The sequence below is a fragment of the Lissotriton helveticus genome, chromosome 2_1 (assembly GCF_964261635.1).
Source record: "Lissotriton helveticus chromosome 2_1, aLisHel1.1, whole genome shotgun sequence".
In the NCBI taxonomy this organism is placed as follows: Eukaryota; Metazoa; Chordata; class Amphibia; order Caudata; family Salamandridae; genus Lissotriton; species Lissotriton helveticus.
This window is the reverse complement of record NC_136059.1, coordinates 1693917943-1693944512: the sequence shown is the minus strand read 5'-3', so window position 1 is coordinate 1693944512 and position 26570 is coordinate 1693917943. Positions and strand designations below refer to the sequence as shown.

Here is a 26570-nt window from a genome sequence, read left to right as displayed (position 1 = left end):
TGGAGATCTTGGAAAACAATGCGAGGAGAAAAAATATTCGCATTTTGAACGTGCCAGAAGGCAGTGAAGGTTCAGACATCAAGGCTTACATCATTCAACTTCTAAAGAAGTCTCCCAATTTAGATCACTCTGAAGAGGAGTTAGCTATTGACATCCAGCGGTTACATAGGGACCCCTTAAGGCGGAGCCCACAGAGGACTAAGCCACGAAAGATCATAGTGAACTTTCACACCTATTCATTAAAGGACCACATCCTTAACCTAGCTCTCAAGCAAAAATCTCTATCAGGAGTAGGCTTCACTTTTCAAATAAGGTCTGATCTATCAAGGGCTACTTTAGATAGGCAATGGGAATTGGGCAGGAGGATGGAGGCTTTTAGGAAACTAGGTGCGACAGTGCAGCTGAGTTTTCCAGCAGCTCTGAAGATTATGTTTAACAATAAAATGTTTAACATTCGCTCAGTTCAGGCTGCAGACGAGCTGATGACTTTTGGTGGGGCCAAGGGGGGTGCCGGGTGAGAGCATGAATTTTTTTTTTTTTTTAAGGTAAAGAGGTTAGGGTTCTACAATCTTTGACTTTCCCTGACTTTCCCAGTTGCTCCGTCTCCTTACTCCTTCGTGTCCTTTCCCTTTCTTCTTTCATATGGTGATATGTAAAATCTCTAAAAAAAAAATTAAAAAAAGAAGGTAAAAAAAAAACAAATTAAAAAAAACGTAACAAACATGTATATATAAATAAAAAATGAAAATTAAGCAGATGAATAATACAACAAACAAGTAAGAGGGAAGGAGCTTCTCGCACAAAATAAAAACATAAATAAATAAAGGGGAGGGTGAATATGTGAGGGAAAAAAATAAAGAATAGAGGTGAAGATCACAATGGTAGCTACCTTGTACCCCTCCTTCCCCTCCTTCCGTTCCATTCAAGACGGATTATGGTTCAAGGCCTGATCCTCTCCCGTCTCGATTGTGGAAACGCCCTATATCTGGGGGCCCCACAATCTACACTTAACAGACTCCAGGTCATTCAAAACTGTGCGGCAAGAATCCTCCTGGATATCCCCCGCCGAACTTCAGTCAGAGCCAGACTGAAGGATCTTCACTGGCTCCCGGTGAGATCCAGAATTGAATTTAAGAGCATGTGCATCGCACACCGATCCTACTGGGGTACAGGCCCCTCTATTAACTCCCCCCTGATGAAAGCCTATCTACCCTCCCGCCCACTCAGGTCTACGACCTCCCACCTCGCCTCAGTACCACGCATTAGGAAGGCCAGATGTGGAGGCCGCTCGCTTTCTTACAACCTGGCTAGGATCTGGAACTCCCTTCCCCTCCCTATCAGATCAGAACCTAACCTTCTCACCTTCCGTAAACTATTAAAAACTTGGCTCTTCAGCAAAATTCCAATCTAACTTTTCACTCAGCTTCTCTTACTCCAGCCTCTCCAGCCCAACTCACTCTTTTCTATAGCGCTGGGACGCCCCTGGGTAGCCAACGCGCTTTACAAATCATCAATACATACAATACAATACATACCTCGAGGGATCTGATCAGATTTCGTGTGGGGTTACAGCAGATAAAACTATAATGGTAATATTATCTAGTTCTCAACTTTATAGTTAAAACGCTTTGTAGGGGCTCAGAATGGGTCAGGGGTACCACAAATTAAGTCATGTTCCGGTTAGATAGTACAAGGGTTCCTCAAGGGTGGGGGGGCGGGGTTCACTGGGGTTGGGGAAAAAAGCATAAAATGTTCCTCATTTCTGATCTGGTTGTTGACAATTTTATTACCATTTCTAAAGTTTGGACAAGGATCGTATTTCAGATAGTGGTTAAGGACTGCATGCCTTCAGTATCCAGCCGTACCAGTCATACTAGCCATGAGTAATCTTAGGATTCTCTCCTGGAATATTAGTGGCCTGCGCACCAAACCTAGAGCAAATAGGATTTTACAATACTTACGGGATTCTGATGCGCAGGTCATTATACTTCAGGAGACACATCTAGTTGAGGCTGAGCTGCTTGATCTGGTAAAAAAAAAAACAGATGGATAGATCTGTCTGTTTCTACCTCCCAATCAATCACTACTAGGGGAGTGACTATTCTTTTTAAAAAAACAATCACCACAAGACTCATTCCACAGGAGGTAGACTCCGCAGGCAGGTGGGCAATTGCCACCATGGATATAGGTGGCTCACGTTTAACTATAGCTGGATATTATGGGCCTAATCGGGAAGATCCCCTCTGCCTTAGAATCACTATTTTTCGAACTTTTGCACTTCTCAGAACCAGTCATAATAGCAGGGGATTTTAACATCGTGTTTGACCCCTTACTAGATAAGACTCCGTCTAGTCGACAACAAACGTTGTCTAAGTCCAGAGCTTTCCTACTTAACTGTATGTGTCAATACGGATTTATAGACATCTGGAGAGTAAGGGCGGGTCACAAAATCGGTTTTTCTTTCCGGAATTTTAAGTATCACCACCGATCCAGGATTGATTTTTTTCTAATAAGTAGAGCTTTGCTCGATTCGGTAAAAAATGTCACTTACTTACCATCGCACCTGTCGGACCACTCCGCAGCTTCTTTAGATCTTGTCAGTTTGATCCAATCCCCGGCCAGGTCATGGTCTTTTGATCGGTCCCTTCTTACATCGTCGGATGATCTCTTTTGTATTAGATCAGAAGCACAAGAATTTTTGCGAATCAATATCGTACTGTATGGGACGCCTTTAAGTGTTCCCTGCGAGGGGTCATCAAGAATAAAACTGTATTCCGCAGGAGGCAGTACACCCAAGAAGTTGCATCTATAGAGGCCAACCTGTCACTGATGCAAACCGAACTAGAGGCCTGCAGTAATGTTTCCAATCCTACTACATTGGCTAAGCAGGAGAAGCTGCTGGAACTTAAAGGGCAACTGGCTTCTGTGCTTAATCAGCGCATCCTCCAGAAATGGGAAGCTAGTAAACTAGCTTATTTTGAATTTGGAGAAGGGGCAGGCAAACTGCTTGCCTGGAAGTCCAGAACCGATCGGACACGTAATAACATTGATTCCATAACAACTAGCGCCGGGACCGTATCTTCGGATTTAGAAATAAGATTGGCCTTTAAAGATTTTTTCCAGAATATTTATCGGGAGGACAAGAATATCTCTGTCGAAAATATAAAAGAGTGGCTGAATTGTATTTCATTACCATCGCTATCCCCAGAACAAAGTGCATCCCTAGACAAGACGATCACGGAAGAAGAGGTGGTGATTGCGATTCAAAGTAGCAAGGGGGGTAAGGCGGCGGGGCCCGACGGCTTGCCGGACGAGATATATAAGCACCTTGCGGGTAAAATTGCTCCCTTCCTTGCTGTATTATTCAATCAAATTCTGCAGGAAGGAGTTTTACCTCCAATCTCCTGGAATAACGCATCCATCACACTTATTCTGAAACCAGGCAAGGTTACCACTGACTGCGGTTCATACCGCCCCATATCAATTCTCAACGTCGATTACAAAATCTTTGCGTCCCTCCTGGCCAAGAGGCTGGGCCAGGTTGCTCCTGCAGTCCTGCATTCCAATCAGAAGGGCTTTGTTAAGGGTCGCCAGCTCTTTGAGCTGACGTATGACCTTATAGGAGCAATCGACATGGTGACAAGTTCTTCTATGCCTTTGGCTATCCTCACGCTGGATGCCACCAAGGCCTTTGACAGGGTCAATTGGTTGTACCTGTCGGGGGCCTTGGAAAAATTCGGCGTGGGTGGGGCTTTCCGCAGAGCGGTGGAACTCCTATACCATAATCCATCCGCATCTGTCAGGGGTCTGTCTGAACCATTTACTATTACAAGGGGTACACGGCAGGGTTGCCCTTTATCCCCTCTGCTTTTCGAACTTTATATAGAGCCGTTTGCTCCAAAAATTCGGGAGGACAACAACATCAAGCCTTTTAAATACAGAGATTGGGAAAAAAAGGTGTCCCTGTATGCAGACGACATCATGATGATGACGTCAGAGATCAGCACCGCGTTCCCGGCAGCTATAAACCTAGCCCTGGAATTTGGGAAAATCTCAGGGTACGAGGTAAATGCCTCCAAAACTGAAATTATGGCATGGAATAGCGATGTAACAGGTTTTAACGAGCAACTAAGTAGGAATTTGAGATATCTTGGTTTAAGAATCGTTAAAGATATCAACCTGATTGCTCCCACCTACTTTGCTATAGTTGCTAAAGATTGCCGGAAGTTAATGGGGTCTTGGGGACATCTCCCTCTGACAGTTCTGGGTCGTGCAAATTTAGTGAAAATGTCCATTCTACCTAAGTTGACTTTTATTTTTAATACCATACCACTTTATTTTGACACATCACTGATGGCGAAGTTGCAGAGTGACATCTCTTCATTCATTTGGAAAAACAAAAGCGTAAGAATAGCTTGGAAGAAAATAAGGCGGCGTAGGGAGAAAGGCGGTTTGGCTGGTCCTGACCTTCAGATATATGCGTGGGCTTTTCAGATGACACACGCACGTATGTTGCTAAAAATCCCATCAGACCAAGGCATAGGGACAATGTTTTCGGCTTTACTACAGGGTGAAGGAGTTGGGCAGTCGGGTTTTCTTTTCAAGTTTGGTGACCCTAAATTTTTCAAAAAGGTTAAATTGAAGGTGCTGCAGGGCCTAGCAAGAACTTGGTTCAATCTCAGAGCTGCAACCAAACTAGGATATTACTCGAATAGATCTCCTATATGGGATCTCCCTGCTGCTTCTGGTTGGGTAAACGATGTACTGGTAATCCCACTAAAAGACGCCGGAATCTCAACATGGGGTGACCTGTTTGTGGAAGGGACTATGCTTTCCTGGGAACATCTAGCGAGCAAGGTGGGCCCTAACTTCTCCAGATTGAAGTATCTACAAATATCAAGTTGGGCTCAATCACAGTCAGCTAGAACCCCCCCCCCCGTTATTATAACACGCCTCTAGGGGGAGGCAGCCAACTGGAATCTTTTTTGCTTGATAAACCATTAGTATCTAAGGAAGTTTCCCTATGGTACAACCTAATCTTGGAAGAGATCGATGGGGAATTCCATCTCCCAGACCTACTGTGGGGTTCCTTGTTGCCTTCCCTGAACTTGAACGATCTATGGCTAATGTCCTGTAATGTCTTGTGGGATCTAGTCAAACCAGCCTGGCTCCGCAGGAACCATGTTTTTACCCTCCACAGGGCTTACTACTCTCCTCAGAAGTTGTCTAAATTTTCAACAGGGGACCCGGTGGCATGCGCCCGGTGTGGTCTAGTGGCGGCCTCTGATGCGCACATGTTCTAGGATTGTCCACACCTGACGTCTTTCTGGGATTTAATTAGCAACAAACTTACATCTTCCATTGGCTTTACAGTGGTTATAGACCTTCGGCTAGTAATCTTCGGTGTAGTGGATCAGAAGCGAAGTCCTGCCAGAAACCTCTTGTTTTACTCTATCTTGGTGGCCCGAAGAGAAATCTGCAAGCGATGGAAAGAGGCTTCTCCTCCTTCTTTACATGACTGGTGTACCTCAATGCTCCAAATATCAAAATTAGATCTCACCAGGGCTGGGAAACCAGATAAAAGAGCTTTTTGGCATCTACTTGATTGGTCCCACTAGTCGTACTGGTTCCCCCCCCCCCCAGGTCCGATGATTACGAAGCCATGATATATTCTCCCTGCTAAACAACTTCGTCTTTTTCTCTTGGCGTACCGGTGGATATAAGCAATGGTGGTAACTGGCTTATGCTTAGTACCTGTCTAATAAGTAACAAGGTGCCAGGATCGGCATGGCGAATGACATAGCTGTAGGGTCATGGCAGCTTCATTCACCGTTTGCATGCCAGCACCACGATATGCCTTCCTTCCTTGTTCAGAGGTTTAGCAGATTACAACCATGGTGGAGATGAAGACCAAAAAAAAAAAAAAAAATGATTCATGCAATCACGTCACTGCCCCAGGTCTTGGTAGAGTTACCAATGACAACATGTTGTGGAGCATGCCAGAAAAGAAGAAAGAAGAGGAAAGACTCAGAGAGGCGGGGCAGAGTGGATACGAACAAAGAGAAAGAAGAGTAAGAAACTTCAAAACTAAAATTGAAGCGCGCGCTGTCTGCCTGGTTTGCTGCATGTGAGTAATGCACTCAGGAAAGACGGGGAGAATAGAGAAGGTGAAATGCATATGCAAACTAGGGACATTGTAGAACAAAAGGCCAAATAACCGCCTTATTTTACACCGATGGCATAAAATTAATATAATCGCCTGCACGAAACTGTTAGGGAACCCGCTAATGGGCTAACGTGGGAGGCAGACAAGTAATAAAACCACATAAGCCTTCCAAACATGTCCGAAAGGGCCAAAGCAGTGGTGAGGGGCGAACTGCAAGTGCGGCAGCGCGACATGAAGCGTGCAGTGGAACTAGTGTAAATCATTAAGTGAGAGATGAGAGAATATTAACAACAAGGCAAAAAGATGGTAATTAAAGAAAACAACACTGACTGTGGAGCCAATTTCAATGTCTAAAATACTCGCTCTCATGAAACCAAAGTACTGTGCAGTGAAATAGGTAAATCAGTGAAAGGTGGTGTAACATAGTAATAGGTGACAGAGTGCAAAATGAGGCATCTAAAAAAGCTTGGAAAATCTAATCTAGAGGCAAATTTCAATCCGGAACTAAGCTCAGGACCCAGCTGGGAATGGAGCAGATTAAGAGAATACTGCCTAATGCGCAAAAAGAATACAGTAATATTGTATATGTATATTTATTACCTACTGACCGTTGCCAGTAAGTAGTTACAGTTAGGACCAAGTTTCCAAAGGAAAAGCATTTATTGACTTGACTATTTCTTTGGCGTCATTTGACAAATCATCACAAAGTTTTCCCAAAAAAGTGCTCCGATGATTCTTGTGGCGCATGGAAAGTTTCGGGGTGATCTTCAGGCGGGGGCCGAGAAAAAGGAGGTAAAAAACATCAGTTTCCCATGTTAATTCTCATAGGACCTTTAGACACCGCTACAGCCCGAACTGCTGAACGGAATTACACCGAATTTGGCAGGAAGGGACATGTAGGTTCAGGGTAGTGCCTTTTTGTAATTTGGTGTAAATCTGTTCAGTAGATTAGGAGATATTAACCGAAATCCAAATTTGTTTATTTAGGGATGCAAAGGCCGTGTCCCAGAAAAAAACCTTTAAAAAAAAAAAAGAAGAAAAGGAAAAGAGGCACCCATCTGAGCCCAAAAAGCATTTTTTGTCATTTTCGGCACAAATTGTTTTGGATCTGTGGAATCCGCCAAAAAAAGCAAACAAAAAAAGCGCAGACTACCACGCTACATTAGTAACCGGCCCACAGGTGGGCCAGGTCTCAGCAGCATGTTGCCATTAAAGCGGAGGGGTCTTATTAATGCCCCAGGGACCACCACCTCACTGAGGCTTATTCATTTTAAAAGGGGAGGGTCTCTTGGACCCCCCCTCCGGCCCCATGGACCACCACCTCCCTGACGCCATAAGGAATATGTATTGGGGGCCTCAGGGATCCTCCCCGCCCCCAGGGCCTGGGGACCACCACATCCCACACAGTCAGGCTGGTACTTACACACCCAGTTACACTCCCACAAGACCACTTATGTACCCATCACTCATACAGCCAGACAATGACTGACACACTCAGTTGCACACCCATAAAACTATTCATATACCCAGCACTCAGTCAGTTACATATGCACTTATAGTCACCTACTAATATAGACACTCATACCTGTTTGGAAAACTATACAGCCACTCACACACTCAGACAGCGACAGAGGCACTAACACATACAATACACCCACACAGCACTTATGTATCCACCACTAATATAGCCACTTGACCACACTGTTACACATACAAACACCCACTAACAGAGCCAGTTACCAATCCATACGGCCATTTACATACACATTTAGACACCCATACAGTCAATAACATACCCAGTCACACGCCAACACAGCGACTTGCACATCCAATGGCATACCCACACAGGCACGAATACACTCACTCACATATCCACTCACCCACTCACACAACCAGTCACACTCAAATAAAGCTACCGATATACCCATTTATACATCCATACTCACACTTAAACAGCTTCTTACACACTGATAGAACCACGTATGTAGCTACTCACTTGCTTAAAGTATTAATTTAATAGTATATAATCTCAAGTTAAATGTATTCTAAATTTGCTTTAAAGATATCTACTTGTGTTTTAAGAGTAATGTAAGATGGAAGGATGAGGTGAAAGAAATATTAAGAATTATGGTTCTTGAGAGCATCCATAAACTGGGCGACAGATAATATATTAGTTCTACTGGCGTATTGTGTTTGGCACAAATTTGTGACCATGTCTTGCAGTTTTGGTGAAACAGCAGGAATGGTAAATGTCTGGTCAGATAGTAAATCTGAAGGAACAGCCGACTAGCACCAAACCGATTGATAACACCCAACACAGAGGGATGAGGAAATGCAACAATTGCACTCACTGCAATAATGTGATGCAGCAAAACTTTTTAACCCATCCTAGAACTGGAGAAAAAAAACAAATTGCGCTTCACAACGAACTGTAATTCGAGTTTTGTCATCTACAGTATCAAATGTCCCTGTGGGCTCATGTACATAGGGAAAACAGAAAGGAAAATCAAAATAAGAATAGGAGAACTTAAAAGTATGATAAGGACCAAAAACACTAACTCCAACCTCGTAGTACACTGGCTTAACCACCAAAATAACATCTCCCAAGTCAGATTTATGGTGATTGAAAAAATAGAAAGCAAAGAGGGAAGGGATTCCAGCCAACACTTATCTCAACGTGAGGTAATCTTAATCAAAAAATATCAAACCATGGAACCTTTAGGCTTGAATGCTAAAATTGACTTGAGCTGCTTTTTATAATAGAGTCACAAGTGCTCTATTAATCTTACATCAACACGTTAGGTCTCAAATGTCTTTAGGAAGTAGTCTTATCCTTGAAATAAGGCACAGTTACAGGACGGGGTCCAGAATCTAAGCTAATTATGATTGTGTATATTTACCCTCACGACCAACTGAGCAATCTACATTGCTATACTGTGTATAGGCTATGTAATGGTTATATTACAGACAAATATAGAGTTTAAAGTGCACGTAGAAATGTCACTGTCTACATGCAGTTATCGCGGAGTACTGTGTTACAGTACTAAACATATTTATGTTTTTAGTTGGTTCAGTATAGGTTTATTCCACCTTCTCTTCTGTCTATGTTTTAGCTGCTAGTCGCGTAACTTTATTTCTGCCACCATACTGTCGATGCTGGACTACGGAAAGGCGCTCTACCTGGGCTTACCTAAAGCCTTAACAAACAGACTGCAGGTAGTCTTAAATGATACGGCAAGACTAATCTTCAGACTTCCAAGGAGATCACATGCATCCCCGCTGTTGCTGAGTCTTCACTGGTTACCAGTGACGCAAAGGTCGGCTTTTAAAAGTCTCTGTATAGCCCACAAGGCTATCTACGGGCAAGCCCCTTCCTATATCAAGGAAAGACTAGTCATCTACAGGCCCGAAAGAAGCCTAAGGTCCTCCGAGGCTCAGTTGCTTGTATGTCCTCGGTTCAGGCTAGCCACAAAAGGAGGGAGATCCTTTCCGGTCCTACTGCCCAAAATGTGGAATGAGCTGCCTGAAGCCCTTCGCAAGGAAGGAAACCTGCTTCGCTTCAGGAAAGCCCTGAAGACAACTTTATTTAGAACAGCGTTGAGCTCAGTATAGATCCAACGCCTCCTGTTGCTGCCTGGGCTGTTATGTCATTGCGGTCAAAAGCGCCCTGAGACCTGTCGGTGATTTGGCGCTATATAAACCGACATTAACAATAACAATTTATATGAGCACCACCACACGAAGATGGCCGCCGTGTACTTTGCATCAGCACTGTCGTAGCACATCCGTCGTGTATCTCTAGTACCCTTTTCGAGAACTCAGACCTTTTTAAGCTTGTGGGTGTTCAACCTACGCTCGATGAATACAGTGAGTTAGCGGGTTTAGCGGTAACCGGTACACTACTAACAACAGTTTTCGAACGAAGGTGAGCGTCGGTTTTATTTACGTGTATGTTCTATCGGCACACAGATTTCACGTAGTAGAGAGTAATGACCTGGTTTTCATTTCACTTCTTGCAGATATGAGAATTTGTATGCAAACAGATCCAGATGGTTTACGGGTAGTAACATTCATTACGCTTCTCGGTTCTTGATAGTTTTTCTGTTTACAGATCATTCGGTGAATTCATTCATGGTTTGTCCACGCTGCATGGGTTTGTAAAGGTCAGCTTCTGTCGTATGTAACGCATGAATTTGAGGTTACGCATGTTGAAGTCAGCCATCTCTTTGGCTTTTATAGCGGCACACGTACTACTCGGATGCAAGTTATAAGCTCACTCACCGAACGCAAATACGCAACTTTTCATTTCACTTTTAACCTTCACTTGAATGCATACCCGTTTAAGTTTTGAGCACACAAACATGGAAGTTTATCTTGCGTTTTTGACTTATGTAACACCGTTATTTACTTGGGTTGAGCACTGTTTCACTTCTGAGCCTCTTTATTCTGTATATACACCTACTGGTAGATATAAAACACTAGACCATGATTGTCAATACTATTTCCGATGCATGCCGCCATAGGTGTGTCTCAGAACCTTTGCAGTTGGCCTATAACTTTGAATGCATAAGAATTTAAGTAATGTGAATATGACCTGAGATACAGTAATGTGCAATGATTATTCTTTACATCATTTCATTTACAGCGGCCCCTGAGGAAGGGACCTCATGTCCCGAAATGCATCGGGCCAACTATCCACAATCGCCGCTATGATTTATTTTCATGCTGAAAGTCAAACTATTATTATATATGTATAATTGATGAAAATATTATGTATATGTAGTCATGAAGAAATGACTTGTTCTATGGAAAATTTGTAAATACAAAACATAATAGGAGATAAATATCTTCAACAAAAAGAAAATTACAGAATCAATGATAAGCCAAAGACAATTTGTTAAGTGTTATTATTGCATGAACAAAAAGTCTAAACGTTGTTTAAACATTAAGAAGTGTGAAATAGATTCACCCCAGCAGTGCGCTAGGTTCCGGTCGTGACAATAGTCTCGCACCTACATCCTTTGATTTCAAAGGCTAGCCAGAGTGTGGCTAGTCCTGTGGATTTACTACGCCGCCATTTTAAGGTCAGGCATTGGGAGGCCATCACAATGTCCACATAATGCCTCCATCTTAGGGTCAGGCAGCAAGCCGATTGCAGTGATAGTTGGGCTGGTCCTGGGTGTGAGTCACATTCACAAAGGCATTAGTTAGACTGAGCGCCAATCTAGTGTGCGGCGACAGTAATGAGGGAAAGCAGAGATCTGGCGACGTGCCGCCATTTTAGGTCCAGGAAACCATCAGCCATTATTTGAGTATACTAATAATCCCCAAACCCCCATTTGTTTGATATACTCGAAGATTTGAAGTGTGCGAAGATCAACTCAGGATCTACCCCTGTCACTTACGGGACAGGGAACGGGCCTAAGACTCTTCTGGTGCTCAATGACAAAGTTTCACTTCGAAGTTTCATATGGCCTTCAGGTTCATCTACACACAATCACTACAGACCTTAGAGTTGTGACTCGACCCCAGCATCACAAGCAAACCTGAAGACGATCTGTTACAGACATTTGCTTGCAACAGTCCTTAAAAGGTTTAAAACTGTTGTTTTCAGAGGTGACATTTCGCTTGCACACTGTAAAATGTCTGGGATAAATAGTTCTAAAAAAAAAAAAAAGAGGGACTGCTACAGATCCATATCTAGAGGTATGGAAAGAAAGGAACTGATGTCAGTGTGCAGGAGTGGTGCGTATATTGCTAGTGCATATAATTTTTAGAATGGATTTAGTGCAGAGCTGCATGGTGCCACTGTCTGGCATGCAGAAGTATTGCTGAAAAGTTTTCGAATCTAGACTGATGCCTGTGGAATATTCAAAAAGTGAGGAATCTGAAACAAGTCTAAGACGAAAACACAAAAATGCAATGTTACACAACAAACATTCAGAACCAGCAGAGATCAGACCTGTACTTTGGAGCTCAATAAACAAATCTCTGGAGATCAGAGGTGTAACAGTTGATACCGCGTTGTAACTTTGCATTACACAACACCAATGCAATGCAACTGTTTGAATCATCCTAGACATTACAGGAAAATAACCCTTTTGCTCACCTGCTTGCCGAAACTACAGTGGCAATAGCTTTCAGGAGCTCTTCCTAGAGGGGAAAACAAAAATTGTAAATTCCAGACCAGTAAGGGCCAGCTAGTAAATAAGCATTGCCAATTATTTAAAAAAACATTTAAAACAACACAATGTAGAACAAATTCAACATACAGAAATGGAAAGTTACATATAAGACAGCAAGTTGGTAATCGAAAAAAGGTGACATTAAGAGAAGCTGCACAGCTAAACTGGTAATAATACTTGCAAGAAACTGCATAACTGAGTTTCCAAACAAATGGCTGGATTTTATCAAACATGTAAAGTAGTTGCAAAATATCAACGAGCAATGCTTCAGACATTGGGGTTGTTAATAATGACGTAGCCAAATAGGGCATCCATTTTTCTAATAAACTCCCATACAATAACGATTACAAAAGCATGCATAGTATTTTAGGAAGATACCTAGCACAGTCCTAGATGAAGGACTTTCTTGGAGTACTGAAATAATGCCTTAGTTCTGGTGAAATAGGCAATCAAACATAGGCTTCAATAGAAATTTCTGCGAATTACCAAAGAATTAAACTATCCATAGTATAGAGCTTATTGCTTTGTCAGCACCGAGTTGAGCCACTATGAGTGGTGAATGGTCCACAGGCCTTGGAACCCTCTGAAAATCATTGTACAATATTAAGAAACATTCTCTGTGGAAACCCACTAAGTATCAATAGCTCAAGTAAACCTTACATGACCCAATATGAACATATCATATCCAACAAGATAATCAAGATGGCGAATACTTTGTCCTAAACAGGAACAATAATATTGAGGATGCACCCATGATACCTTGCTAAAATGTGTGTAGGTCACAGTAATCTTTGAAGACTAAAAATGTATTTGGCTTAAACATAAATTAAAATCAAAAAACACTCCTGATAAGCAAAGCCAAATCGCTGGGTATATGTTCATAGCTCATTCTTTACTGTTTAACTAGAATCTTGTGACACAGACTGTGGGTTTCTACTGTATCACAACATGAATGGCGCAAGGCAGCAGGTGTTGTAGGAAGAGATCTGACAGGAGGTAAAATCTAGGAATTGAATTGTCATCCCTTACAGGCGTGGATACCCTGAATAAATGGTGTTTGGTTGGAAATCAATGTATACTAGGTCACCAACCCCTTGTTGAGCAGGTCTAATTTTGAATGGTACTATTATCTAGCACCGAGGCTAAAAGGGCGCAAAATAACGGTGCCAGAATTAATGGGGTGCGGATCTGCACCTGGCAATACCACTGGGGCTAGCAGAGGCTCAGGCCGGTCCCCAAATCACCCCAATATTAGGGAACAGAAGGAGCGTGTAATGCTTACCCGAGCAGCCCAATAGCCTGTCCAGCCCCGACACCCTCCCAATCATACAGTCCCAGCATAGCAACCCTATGGCCACTACACCCATTACCATATGCTCAAAACAGGTGGGAGTTTTAAACAAAACTGCACAAAATCCTTACCTTTACCTTGAACCTTCTTACAGCTAGAAGCATGCAGGATTAAGCAAATGCCTTTGACTGCAGAAAGTGCAAAGAGGTTGTAGTTCAGAAACCTGCAATACTATTTTGCAGGTGGGGGATATAAATGTGCCAGTCTACCAGCCTGAGGCCTGCTTATCCTCCAAAGTAAAAAAGAAAAGAACATAGAGTCACCTATAAGAATTCATTTTGCTCACATACTCATCAGCGTGTGAGAGGGATTGTACAGTACAATATTGCAAAGTGAATGCAATCTATAAGCTTTCTGGTTCAAGAGGTGATGGCACAAAGGTTAGGTGCATCTTTAGGATGTTTAGTTTTGTTCTACAGGGAGCACGTTTGTGGCAAAGTGGCACCCACATTTTGAGCTCAATAATGTTCTGTGGATGTGAAGTAGATTTTTTTATTAGGGGAGTTTAGGAAATATCCAGCAATGTAGTATCTTACTGGAGAGGTATTTCGGATTGTATTTTGCGGCGAGGTAAAGTTATGAAGGAGACCTACGAATCCGTGGACAGCTAACTGACTGCTCTCCAGGTGTGGTGATCCAATGGTAATTTAAGGTGATGCATTTTATATGACTTGAAGATGGAGACTAGAAAAAGTATGTACCTTCAGTACCGTTAGTTCTGATGGATACCTTGATCCACCTGCAAATTCGCAATCTTCAAAATAGCCCAGCCGCTGGTGGGCATGCAAAAAACATTTATACAGCCTGTCAAGTTATGACATGATTCATATTGGGGTACTGCACTGCCAATCGGAAGCAACAATACAGATCACATAAATGGTGTGCTGCATGTTCACCAAACTGAATTTCTAGTTTAGGGATTTTTTTTTTTAATGAAGCCGAGTAACATTTGACAAATGACACCTTTGTGTTGGAGTCAGAAACTTTTGGAATAGAAGCATTTGCTTCCTTCTGACAGGGGCACACTTGCTTTTGCTCTTTTCCAAATTAGAAACTGAATTTAGTTCATCAAGATGTTTGTTTGAGAGTACAGTTGGGATGCTGTATAACTCCAAATCCAAAAGAACCTGCGTGGTTGAAAGGTTTTTAAATTTCTCCTTTTTTAGGAAGGCATTCAGTATGCAGAGGCCCTGAATGGGACAAGTGTCACTTTCTTTCCTGGCCACAAGGAAGTAGTGAAAGTAGCATCCAGGATTTGGCTATCTGGGACCAATTTCATTGCTGCTTTGTTCAAAAGGGCAATAACAATGCTGCAGAAAGCCAGAATGATGTTCCAGGATGACAAAGGAAACAGGAGGACTAGGAGGTGGCAAAGATGGACAGGAAGGGTATCGCCATACTTAATTAAATTAAGGATCGTACAGTCCATGGTGGTGGATTACCAGTATGGTAAATAAGCGGACATTCTCCCTCCTACAGGCTACACATGCTCCCTCAAGGGCAGATTAAACTGGTTTTGAGCAAGGCGCCAGACAAGAAAAAAAGAAGAACTGTTGCTGCTTCCCTTAACAATATATGGAGTCACCATGACCCCTGTGGCTACAGAAGAACTTGTTGGTCTGTTGCATGGGCGACAAGCGCTGGTACCTCCAAAAGGACACACCCTGAATATATACCCTGAACCTTTTGTACTGTCGATAAAATTAGCATTCAGAGGTCACTAGCACAAAAGCCTTAGTCTGGCACTTGCTTCAAAACCTGCAGTGCTTGAATCGGCCTTCTCGCCTTAGAGGCAGGCTCCATTGAAAAGTTACGTCCATAATATTTGCTGGACATCCCCCAAAAAGCCAGTGGAACAGATTCAGGCATGGTGGTAACGTGCGATGCAAGAGCCCTTGGTACACACCACCAAATCCACTGTGTCTAGGCCAAAGTGAATGATCTGCTTTACTGTGTTTCTCTCATCACGAACAACTTCTTTGAAATGGTCGCTAAGATGACCCAGAAGGTTTGGAACCACCATTTGCACCATCTCCCAAAGGACATAGGTGTAACTGAACACGAGGCAAATCACGCTATAAAGATAGAAAAGAAGACCTTCTTCTCCGACTACCTTAACTTCCTATCTACAGCAGTAGATGGAAAAGGGTCAAAATGCTTCTTAGAGAAAGGAGACACACGAAGCACAGAGCTCTCTGCAGCAGGGTGTGCAGAACAGAATTTTGGGTCACAGTAGGCAGGTGACCTGGCTATTCACCACAGGGAGTGGAGTGGTTTTGGTCCATGTGACTAAGATAGGGTCCATCCGTTCCTTGCTGAAGGTGAGTGAGCAAAGGTTCAACGGTGAACGATGCAGGCTGCAAAATTCCTGTTAAGGGGTTAGCTTTGTTCTCCACCACAAACAAAGGCAGCTCAAGGATCTCTACTGCGTTGCAGAGCAAGCTGGCAAATTACGCAATTTTGTCAGCAGGAGGCCTGAAGGACACTCCAGGTGTACCTCAGGGCATGTATCCAGGCACTAGCCTTTCGCAGGGTCATACAGCCACTACATTCTACCCCAGTGAGGGGGAGAAGGTTGCCTGCATTACTGCTATCACTGTTATCTTGGTACACCTTTCCAGTCTGTCAAAGTACTCATTACAAGACTAGAGAGCTCCCGGAACAGAGCAGGAGACTCCATTACCAGTGCCAGGACCAAATGAAGTGCAAGGTCCAACACCACCAAAATAGGCTCTGAAGATAATGCCTATGATGGTATTGGGGAACAACAATACGGAATGGAAGACCTACTCCTTGAGCATGAGTAACATTAAGAAGTCGAAGAGTCACATCTTACAATGCTTCATGTGCTTCTTCTTAGAGGCCCTGTCTTTGCTGTTGGAAGCAGCATCTTGCCGGTTGAAGGTGAGCTGGATTGTGTGTGCCAGAAAGAGTTTGGCCTCCTGCTGCTTTATGGCCTTGATGTGCATGAGGCCACCTTTTGAGCAAGGCTTGGAGTCACATGTGGGTCCCAGGCACCAGATACACAGGTCCTGAGGTTCCAATAGTAACATCTTGTGTTGTCAAGAATGAGAAGGCTTAAACCTGAAATGTTCGGGGGAAACACCCCTGAAAACACTACAAGCAGAAATAATTTGGTAGAGAACGTTCTCGGGAGAGGAACTTTGGATCTGCAAAATAGAGAAAGCTAGAAAAGAAAGTGACGTCAGTGCAGCTCCTCTAATGCCTCTCGTATGGCATCTATTAAGGCGTCACTAAATGGCTTCAGAGGACTGATTTCCAGACAATATCTCGGATAAGAGATTACTTCTAGCTAAGGAAAATCTGCATCTGGGGAAGTGTCCAGCATGCAAGCAATCTGTGAGTCAATATAAAATACAGATTCGAAGGGAATTTGAAGAAGCAGATCATCTACTTAGCTGAATCGAGAATTTAGGGACCCTTAGGTGTCAGAATCTGACCCAAATATGACAAAGAACTATGATGTTGTGACCTTTTTGAACTGTGGCATCTGCCCAGAGAGACATTTTTCAACATCAATTTAAGTGTTGATGGCACCAACTCTCAAGTTAACAGTTTTTCTTCAAATGCATGGTCTTCAACTTTTCAGTGGAGTTAGGTACAATTGGAAGATAGCCTTAAAAAACCCAGCCAGTACTGCGTGTAATACCAAACCAACACCAAAGAAAGGGTGTGTGTGTGTGTGGCAGATGCAAAACTAGCAATCATTGCTTTTTGGTAAGCATGAAACTGGAACTCAGAGTCACAAGAAGGAGGGGAAGTAACCTCTTTGGAAAAGCCTTCTAAAGAATCAGGATGGCCTCCGAAGAGACATCAGACAACTCCATGGACCTCTCTATATTTTTCCTTCCCCTCTTTTCTGTAGGATGTGGAGGATCTCTAGTGTTTCTAAAAAAATGTGGGCAATTTCTCCAGTAAGCACCTTCAGAATGGAGTCCAGCATTAAGAAGAGGTTACTATCAGAGACAATCATCAATGTAGCTTCCCTCTCTCGAACTGCCTGGAAAGCATTTGGGAGAACTTCACAAGACCATGTGACTTATCCAGGCAGCACTGACATTCCGAGAAGGGGATAAAGTTGCATACATTTTTCTGGGACATACAGAGTATGGCCTAAAGTCTGAATATTCTGACGGGTACATTCGGCGCCCTACCTCCCAAGAAATGAAAACTATTTGCCACCCAAGCCTTTGGTACCTTACATGTACCTGCTACTTCACTTCCATTGAAGCCATGTGAAATGATGACTGGTGTGATGCAGTGTCATCTAACGCCTGTCAGTTGTCATGCATAGAAAAATGTGCAGAAGAGGATCATATCTAAATCGGAGGGAACAGTTATCTATTAGAAATAGAGCTTTCAAGCACTCTTCGGAGACACGCATTAATGTTTCTAGGGTTCACTGTTGGATGGAAAAAAAAAAACACACGCAGAGAATGAAAATCTTCAGGCAAGTCAAACCCAAAGTGGAGGGCCCCAGCCTCTAGAAACACCTTAATCCCATGCCTGGGATACCTCCTGGACTGATCCAGCATGCAGAGGAACTCTCGCTCTTACACAAATGCATCTAGGACAACTCATTCCACTATCATGTCCAAGTGGGGATTTGGTCCTATTGCCCTTGCATGGAATTGAACAGAGCCCTACTGCTCAGAAATAACAAAAAGCTATAAATGCAACCTATGTGACTCTTATTTGCTGATTGGGACAAAAACAACAATCCTGTGCCCTTGATATATGAGTGTTGTTCAGTGTCATAGCGATATGTTGGAGGTTCAAAAGACAAATACTTTTTGTGGGAACACTAGGGCATCGATCAATCAATCAAAGGTATTTGTAAAGCGTATGGCTGCCTCGACTGAGGCGTCCCAGCGCTCAAAAGCAGAAACTGTAGAATAAGAGCGGACACTCATATCTACACTTGGTTAAAGATTCAGGTTTTTAGATCATTCCAGAAGCAGTGCTAGGACTCGGCCATATGGAGCTTGATAGGCAAGATGTTTCAAAGGTAAGCGGTCAGTCCCAAAAAAATACCTACCACAGGGGAATAGATCTCAGGGATCTCTCCGGTTGGTATCCACCGAGTTTATTTCTCAGGTATCGAGGGTCTTTGCCCCCAGTGGCTCTGAATGTCAATGTAAGGGATTGGAACTTAACCCTCTTCACAACAAGAAGCCAGTGAAGCTGCTTCAAATCGGGTGAGATGGCTGAAGAAGAGCACCTCAGATTTCTCTGCATTCAGTTTTAAAAAGTTGGAGTCCATCCAATTGGCAATGCCAAGAAGGAAGGACCAAGGTGCAGAGGATGCAGTGAGGATGCAGTACTTGGCAGGAAGAGATGCTGGAGGTTGGAGCTTCTTGTAGCCGAAGATCTCTGGAGTTTAGCAGGAACATATTTTTAGAAAATAGGGACCCCTACATGCACAATATACTTGCTAGTCGTAGGGACATGAATTGTTGGGGGAAAACAGTACATAAGCAAGTGAATACCTTTCCATAAAATTTTCTAAGCAATGAAAAAAAATTGATAAACAATAAATCTGTGCATTAATTCAAAAGAAAACAGAAAAATATGTACCAATATTAACATTTATTATTATTTTTTTAAAAATTTTTGTAAGTAAAGTATTTGTTTTCTTTAAGAAATAGTTAAAAAAATATATATAGCAGCAACATAGTCATATATCTCATTTACAATTCATTATTCAGTTTGGTTTCAGTTGAAATGTCCGATGTCACTGTAGATCGTAGGAACGCTAGCGGTAGAGGAGAACTATGCGCGTTTCAGCATGTGTGCCTTCATCAGGGGACCATCTTAGCTACAACCATTTATTGTATATGGAGAGAGCAGCTGGCGCATTGGCAGAAGTTGAGGCTCCAACCAAATCTTTCAGTTGGGATGTCTACTCTGCTTTGAGGATTTATTCAGTGCTTTATGAGACACAAAACTTCCAAGACTGTCCAATATATTCAAATGGCGTCTCTGTGTCAGAAATTATTTCTGTGGTTCCAAAGGCAATATTCTCAATATGTTGCTTAAAGTAATGATGCACAATCAATAGCCTTTGTTTTAAATATCACAAGGTAGTTTAGCCTATTAATTCCGAGTTAAAACCATATAGCGTGATCACAAAATTCTGTTAAAAAAATGTAAGAAGTGTCAATCTGGGCCCGTCTTGCAGCCACTACATAGCAATCTTCTTGCCGTGTTCGTATTCTGATTATAACGCAGGAAGTAGACAGACAAACTCTACGCATGTGTGTTTGTGGGAAGATCTCTGGAGTGAAGCGGGAACAAGCCTTGGCAATGGCAAGTCGACGTGGAGCACAGGGGTGTGGTCCCCGCTGTTCCGTCTAGGGATATTGGCCTCAAAATTACAGAGAGGACAGGTCAGGCCTCAAGGGAGTTGCAGAACCACCACCTCTGTTGCTGAGCCTTTTGAAATCCATGGGATGTCAGGAGCAGCAGACCGGTCAACTTTGTTACAGTGCCTGCAGATGCAGGGGAGTGACTCTTCACTCCAAGGGAGATTACTTTGGGTGTCCTTGATGCCCACATGTCTGTTGAAGATCCTGGAAGAAGCACAGAAAATGAAGAAAGCTTGCAGAACAGAGAGACCAGAAGCAGCAGGAGTCTTCTTTGATGCAGTCTCGGTTTCAGGCAAAGTCCAGCGAAGTCCAAGTGCCAAGATGGTCAAAGAGTGAGGGGGTTTAAGCTTGAGCCTTGCCCCACAACGAATCTAAGGCCCACCCAAAGGTAAGACCTTAAATACTCCAGGAAGGGGGTTAGGAGGACTCAGGGGTCTTTCACAGAGGAGGGGCTGGACAGAGGGGAGGAAACTCCCATGTCCTTTGTCCAATTTCATGCCAGAGCGGGAGCTAACGGCTCACTGAACTGGCTAAAAGTGGAGTATGCAAGACGGACACCAAATGTGCCCTTCAAAGCAGTCTGATGCTGGCAAGCACCCCCAACCCAGCCCAATACACTAACTCCTGTCTGGGAGGTGGTCACACCTCCCTGCGACAGGAAACCTATTGTTCTACCTTCCCCTGCTCGAGCTCGGCTCAGCAGCAGGAGGGCAGACCTGTAGTGACAGTTTATGTGGTCTCTCATGGGTGGCACAATACAGGCTGCAGCCCATGGGAGACCGTTGGTGTGCCTGTGCCCTGGGTACCTTAGTACCATATTCTAGGGACTTACAAGCGTAAACCAGTAGCCAATTGTGGATGGACAGAAGTACTTACCATGGTCAATTTAGGGAGGAAGCACAGTGACTGGGGTACTGATTAGCAAGATCCCAGTCAGATTAGTAAAAAAACATACTGACACCAGCAAAAAGTGAGGGTAACCATGAAAGCAGAGACTACTTTCCTACAGTGGTCTAAGGGGCCAAGTAAAGGCTGAAGAGCAGCAAACTGAGGGCAGAGCCCTGACCACCCAACAGACCAGGGGTTTGGGAGAAAAGGAAAATGGGTGAAGGAAAACCCGCTGAGATCGTTCTTCCACAAATGATCGAATCCAGGACAGAAAAGTGACCTGAAAGCCAAAAAGGCTTAATTATTTAGCAAGCTAGAGTATGCTACTGTGTCGAACGCTGCCAACAAGTCTAACAGCAACACCATGGCAGATGCGCTGCCGCCAAGATTTCTCCGACGGACTCCCAACGCTTCCAATAAGGCGGCCTCAAGCAGATTGAGTGTCATGAAGCAGATCGCTTGCTTCAATGAAGGAATAATGTTGTTGATTTACCAGCTTTTCCAAGACCTTTGCAGGTAACAATGAGACGGCCCTGACATTGCTGCGCACACTAGGTTCCGCATTAGGATTCTTTAGGAGCGGCAGCAGGAATGGCTGTTTACAGATAGCAGGAAAGACACCAGATTTCAAGGAGGCATTCAAAATCATGTTGAGAAAAGGATTTACAGTGAGAGCAACCAGTCTGAGAAATTAGGGGTGAGGGGAGGTGTCTGGGGGTCCTCCGGGGAGCTGGATTTGCATTTCAGTCGCTCCTCAAGAGAATCTTCTTCAGATATTGGGCAAAATTCAGATAAAGTGTTGATAGACTAGCGTGGGCATCAGTGAATGTACTGAGCCGGCTTTCTTTCTGGAAAGTTGAGTAAAGTTTTTGAATTTTCTCATCAAAGAAGTCAGAGAGGCTACGGCAGAGGGCAGGCGAAGGGTGAGAGGCACTTTTAACCATTTCAGGGGCGATAAAGGAATTTTCAATATTTAAGACTTCATGAGAACAGTGGTCTGTATTCTCGCTACGCAACGTCATATGCTCTCTCATAGTTTGCAGCGTAAGTTTGCAGAAATATTTGAGAGCCGTCTTGTAGGAGTGTTTTGCTACAGGGTAATAAGACCTTCTCCAGCTGCGGTGGGAAAACCTAAAAGCAGATGGCTTGGATCTTTTGGACTCAAGTGTTTTTAAGAGTGCAATAAGAGCCAAAGCCTTAGCGATCCATTGATTAAATAAGAGTTAGTCATTGTCGGGATTGCCTGTGAAAGATGGAAAGGTAGATTGAAAAGAGAGCACAAAGGCATCCTTTGTAACATTCTGCCAGTTTCTCCTACTCCGGTGCAGTCCTGGCCTCTAACAGGTTACATAAGCCATAAAAAGCAAACATGACAAGGAAATGGTCCGTCCATACCAGAGGCATGGGAACACCGATTTGGAGACCAGTAATGTTGGAGAAGCTGATGTCCAATATGTGGCTTGCTATATGGGTGGGGTCAGGTTAAGGCCTGCCAGGTTCTGGGTCAACTGAGAAGCCTGGAGCAGTTCGGGACAACAACATGAGTGTTAAAGTCTGTCAAAAAAGTGAAGTTGGTATATTGTAAGGATAGTTGGGAAATAGCATCACATATTTGAGGTAGGCAGCTGTTGGAGCAGTCCGGGAGTTTAAAGATCAGCAAGTTGGCGAAGGAGAAAGAGAGGGTAAGGTTGATGCAGAAGGCGAGGCCCTCAATATTCCCAATTTGCCAAACCTAGATGACAAAACCTTCAACGTATCCCTGAGTATAATCGCTATACCACCTCTCAACCTATCTCCATCCTGGTTGGCACACCGGATCCGATACCCAGGGGAATGGCCAAGGCAGGGTCTGGATTAGAGCCGTCCTTGAGACATGTTTCAGTGAGAAACATGAGATTCTAAGTATTTTCAGATAGTAAAAGCCATATGACGGGCAGTTTTTGGGGAGGGACCTACAGTAAATAAGGTGGGCTCTAAAGCCGACCACTTTGTTCAATGCCACGTGGGGTATCGAAACCCCTCCCCAGGCGTGGCTAGAGCCTTTAGGGTGAAATCACAGGCTTTACACAGAAAGTCAGAGGCACTCTCAACTGCAGGGTCATAAAGCAAGGTAGAGTGGCACAGATCGCAATTCAAGGCTCGGAGAGCTTCTCTTGTAAGGGGGCAAACCTGAGAGGTAGAGAAACGAGCAGCACAGCTGGCGCTGGACGCAATCCGTAAGTGGGCAGGCGCAGATGTGCTTGCCTTCGGCGCATCAGTGGCGCGCCCGCTGAACATCCGTGGCATCAGTCACCTTAAGTAGGTGCTTGGGAGCTCCTCTATAGCAACAAGACTACTAACCCAAGCAAAATGGAGCCCAGAAAATGGTCCAGTGGAGCAGAGTAAAAATGGCGCTACGTTTGGCAGACACAAGTAAAATGCTCCCAAAAGTGCAGTGTGCAACCAGCAGAAATGCTCGAGTAGCAGCAAAAGTTCAATAACAGCAGAATTTCCTCATGGATTTCCCCACAACATTTTGTAGCCCTAACTTTGCATTACTTACAATTCAACAGTCAATATAAAAACTGTTCTTAAAGTAAACAAAACAAATATCTGATAAAGATACACCTGCTCTTCAATCTAATATAATAATTGCAAAAGATTCCGTTGGAATTTCATCAGGTGAAAACGTTTTTAAAAAAAAAATGTTGTATGCATATAAAGGTAGGATGTAAGAACATTTATGGAGGGTGCACTTAGATACTTTACCTTGCCTGCCCATGTGCGACCAGGCAATCCTTGTAAAAGTGCATTGAGCATCAGGCCTAGATGTGGTGGTACCAGAGAACCAGTCTGCTGTTTAGCAATAGAGGCCATGGTAGCTGCACCTTGGGCTTTCATCTTCCATGACTGGGACTGCAAAGCCTTCTGTGTGATGAGTAGCAGTTCCTGCATATACAATTTAATCCCACCTCCAGAACTCCCTATATGCATTGAAAAAGAGATACAGAGAATCTTTATAAAAACCTAGAACAACACAAAATGTTAAATATGTGTGTGTGATCACTATTTAGGCACTTCACTATTTCACTGTTTAAGCAATTCAACGTTTGGTTTAACTGTTGCATGATAATGACAGTCCAATTTAGAATAACAGACTTAGCATATGCATCAGTATGTGGATCACTGAATGAAAGACTGTGTAAGGAATGGAATAGGCAAAACTGTAGTAAATGGACATCATGGAGCCCCACAGGTACCTTAAAAATAAAGAAAGATCTCGGCAATCCCTACTTTGGCAGTTTCCAATACTCCCGGGAAACTAAGCAAGTCCCAAAATAAGCGGTCAACAATCTTGCTTCAGGACCCATTTGACTGATTCTGTGTGCCAACCACTTTTCAGTGCTTTGCACAGGTCTCCTGCCCTATTGCCACCCCCAGTACATAGCCCCTTGCGAGTCCACATTACAGAGGGAGCTTTGCTGTGAACCAGTCTCAGGTAGCCCTGGAGATTGTTCCTTTTTCATTTGGCTTCCACTCAGTTGTCCAAATACATGTTGTGCTTACCCCTTTGAACAATCCCTTTTCCCACAACAGCGTTGATGTAGACTCTTTCTTATGACTGTCTAATCATATTCCCTGCCTCCTACATTTCTTTACTCTGCCATCTTGCCATGTGTGCCCTTTTTATGCCATATCAATATCCATGTATTAGGATAGTTCTTAGGTGCTAAAGCAATATGGTGCTGAATGGAATTGTGCCCTGATTTGCTATGAATGTAACATATTTGGTTATATCACAATGAATATGCTGTATTAATAATTTAATAAATGAAAATAATGCATACAAAACTTCGGTTTTCAGAGGTGAGCCAGATCTTCTGTGAGTTCTTTCCTATGCTGCTTGGGATGCTGTCCGTTTTTCTCTTGATTCTGCTGACCATTTGGGACTGTTGATTTTGCACTTCTCTGTAATACCCTATTAGCACAGTGCCTTCAGAGCATTGTACCTTTATAGCCTTACGTCTGAGTTTTGCAATAAAATCATTTAATTTACAGCTGATCTAAAACTCAACTTTTGAGCGGGCCCTCTTTTTTAATTGACAGTTTTCTGATATTTTAATGTGTTGAGAGGTGCCTTACCCCGGGACATATTGCCTCATGAAATTGAGGTTTAACACCGTCTCTAATTCATTGACATGTGAGTGCTCTGTTGAGGTAAATTTTGAGGATGTCAAAACTGTGGTATTTCCCACACTCACACCTATGCACCTCTGGACATCAACTAACTTCTCACCAGCATGTGTGATCATTATCCCATGATTTGCTAGGTATTCAATCTGTAAGGAGCATCAAATGTAGCTATTACCACTGTTTTATTGTGCCAATAAAGTACGTATATCAGTATGTCGTTAATGTATGTCAAAGTTTTTTCAAATAACACAAACTTGATTTTAATACACTTCTGACAATCTGTCATTTGTTTACAGATACCACTGCATAATTTTAAACACACAGACCAACCACATGGAAAGAAAGGTGCTGTTTAAATTTTGTTTAGCCCAGAAAGACAGTAGATAAGATTGAGTAGTATTGTAACAATATTTTTTGTTAGAGCAGGATGAAAGCGCTCCTTTGTGCTCAACATTCTTTGAAATGTGTGGCAGCTGGTGCAGTTATGTCTACAAACTGATCTCAGTGTAGAACAATGTTTGGCCTTTTTTGCCTAGGACTTGCTTCTAATATCACCTTGTACAGTTTCCTTTTTGGTATGCCCTTAAGATTGGATCCCAATGAAATAAAATAAGAGATGATGTCTAAATTATGGGAGAAGACAGAAAAACAATTCACAAATATGTAGCCCTAAACATTTTACATTTTTCTACCATCTGACACGTACTACTTCTTCGTGGCTGGTGAACATCTTGCGGCAATGTGAAAAACATTGTGTATATTGGAGAGGAGGGTATTTGGGCCTCTTCTGATACTCTTCGGTGTCACTTCGTTTGTTCTATTTCTAAGTTACTTCTGCTCCTGTTCACATGCCCAGTCTCCCCCTAATCTCCGTTTTGTTTCTTCACTCTTTCTGTTCCATAATTAATTTCTAGTTTCTCTGACGATTTCTAGGATTGTCTTCCTCGGTAGATGTTAAGAAAAGTCTAAAGTTTAGTTCTGTTTTAACCCGTATTTCCCACAAAATGTGTTTCCATTTTGTTTGAAAAGGTTTTCTTCCATTTGCTAATTTGTCAAAGTGGAGACTTAACAACTTGATAATTTCTGAGAGGGTATAAACAGTACGACTCTTATGTCACCTTAGAAATACTGACACGTCGAGCAAATATTTTTAAATAATTGCATTTCAAAACAAAATCGAGAGTTAGACACGCCAATCAATCTTCATGTGCCTCTGACACTTATCTGACAAAATCAGCAGGCAAGTAAAACAGACTCAACCCCAGTATTACGCATTACATTTTAAAAAATTGACACTTTCACTTAACTGGATTTTTACAGACTAAAGGTTTCTTTCCGGCTATTTTCAGGCCAGTATTAACGAACTGATTTTCTGATTGGCAGAACGGATTCCACAAAGACATATCCTTGTTTCAGAT

The 26570-nt window shown here is 43.0% G+C and overlaps 1 protein-coding gene across 2 annotated transcripts in view; it reads right to left on the bottom strand.

Moving 5' to 3' along the window:
• The window catches only part of ECPAS (Ecm29 proteasome adaptor and scaffold), a 709962-nt gene that overhangs the window by 84426 nt on the left and 598966 nt on the right, over nucleotides 1-26570 (bottom strand). For both annotated transcript variants that reach the window (XM_078676653.1, XM_078676652.1), the window contains exons 42-43: nucleotides 23728-23942; nucleotides 12276-12319 (exon numbers count right to left, since the gene is read on the bottom strand). In XM_078676653.1, coding sequence (XP_078532779.1) covers nucleotides 12276-12319; nucleotides 23728-23942 — 259 coding nt within the window. The remainder of the gene's footprint in view (nucleotides 1-12275; nucleotides 12320-23727; nucleotides 23943-26570) is intronic.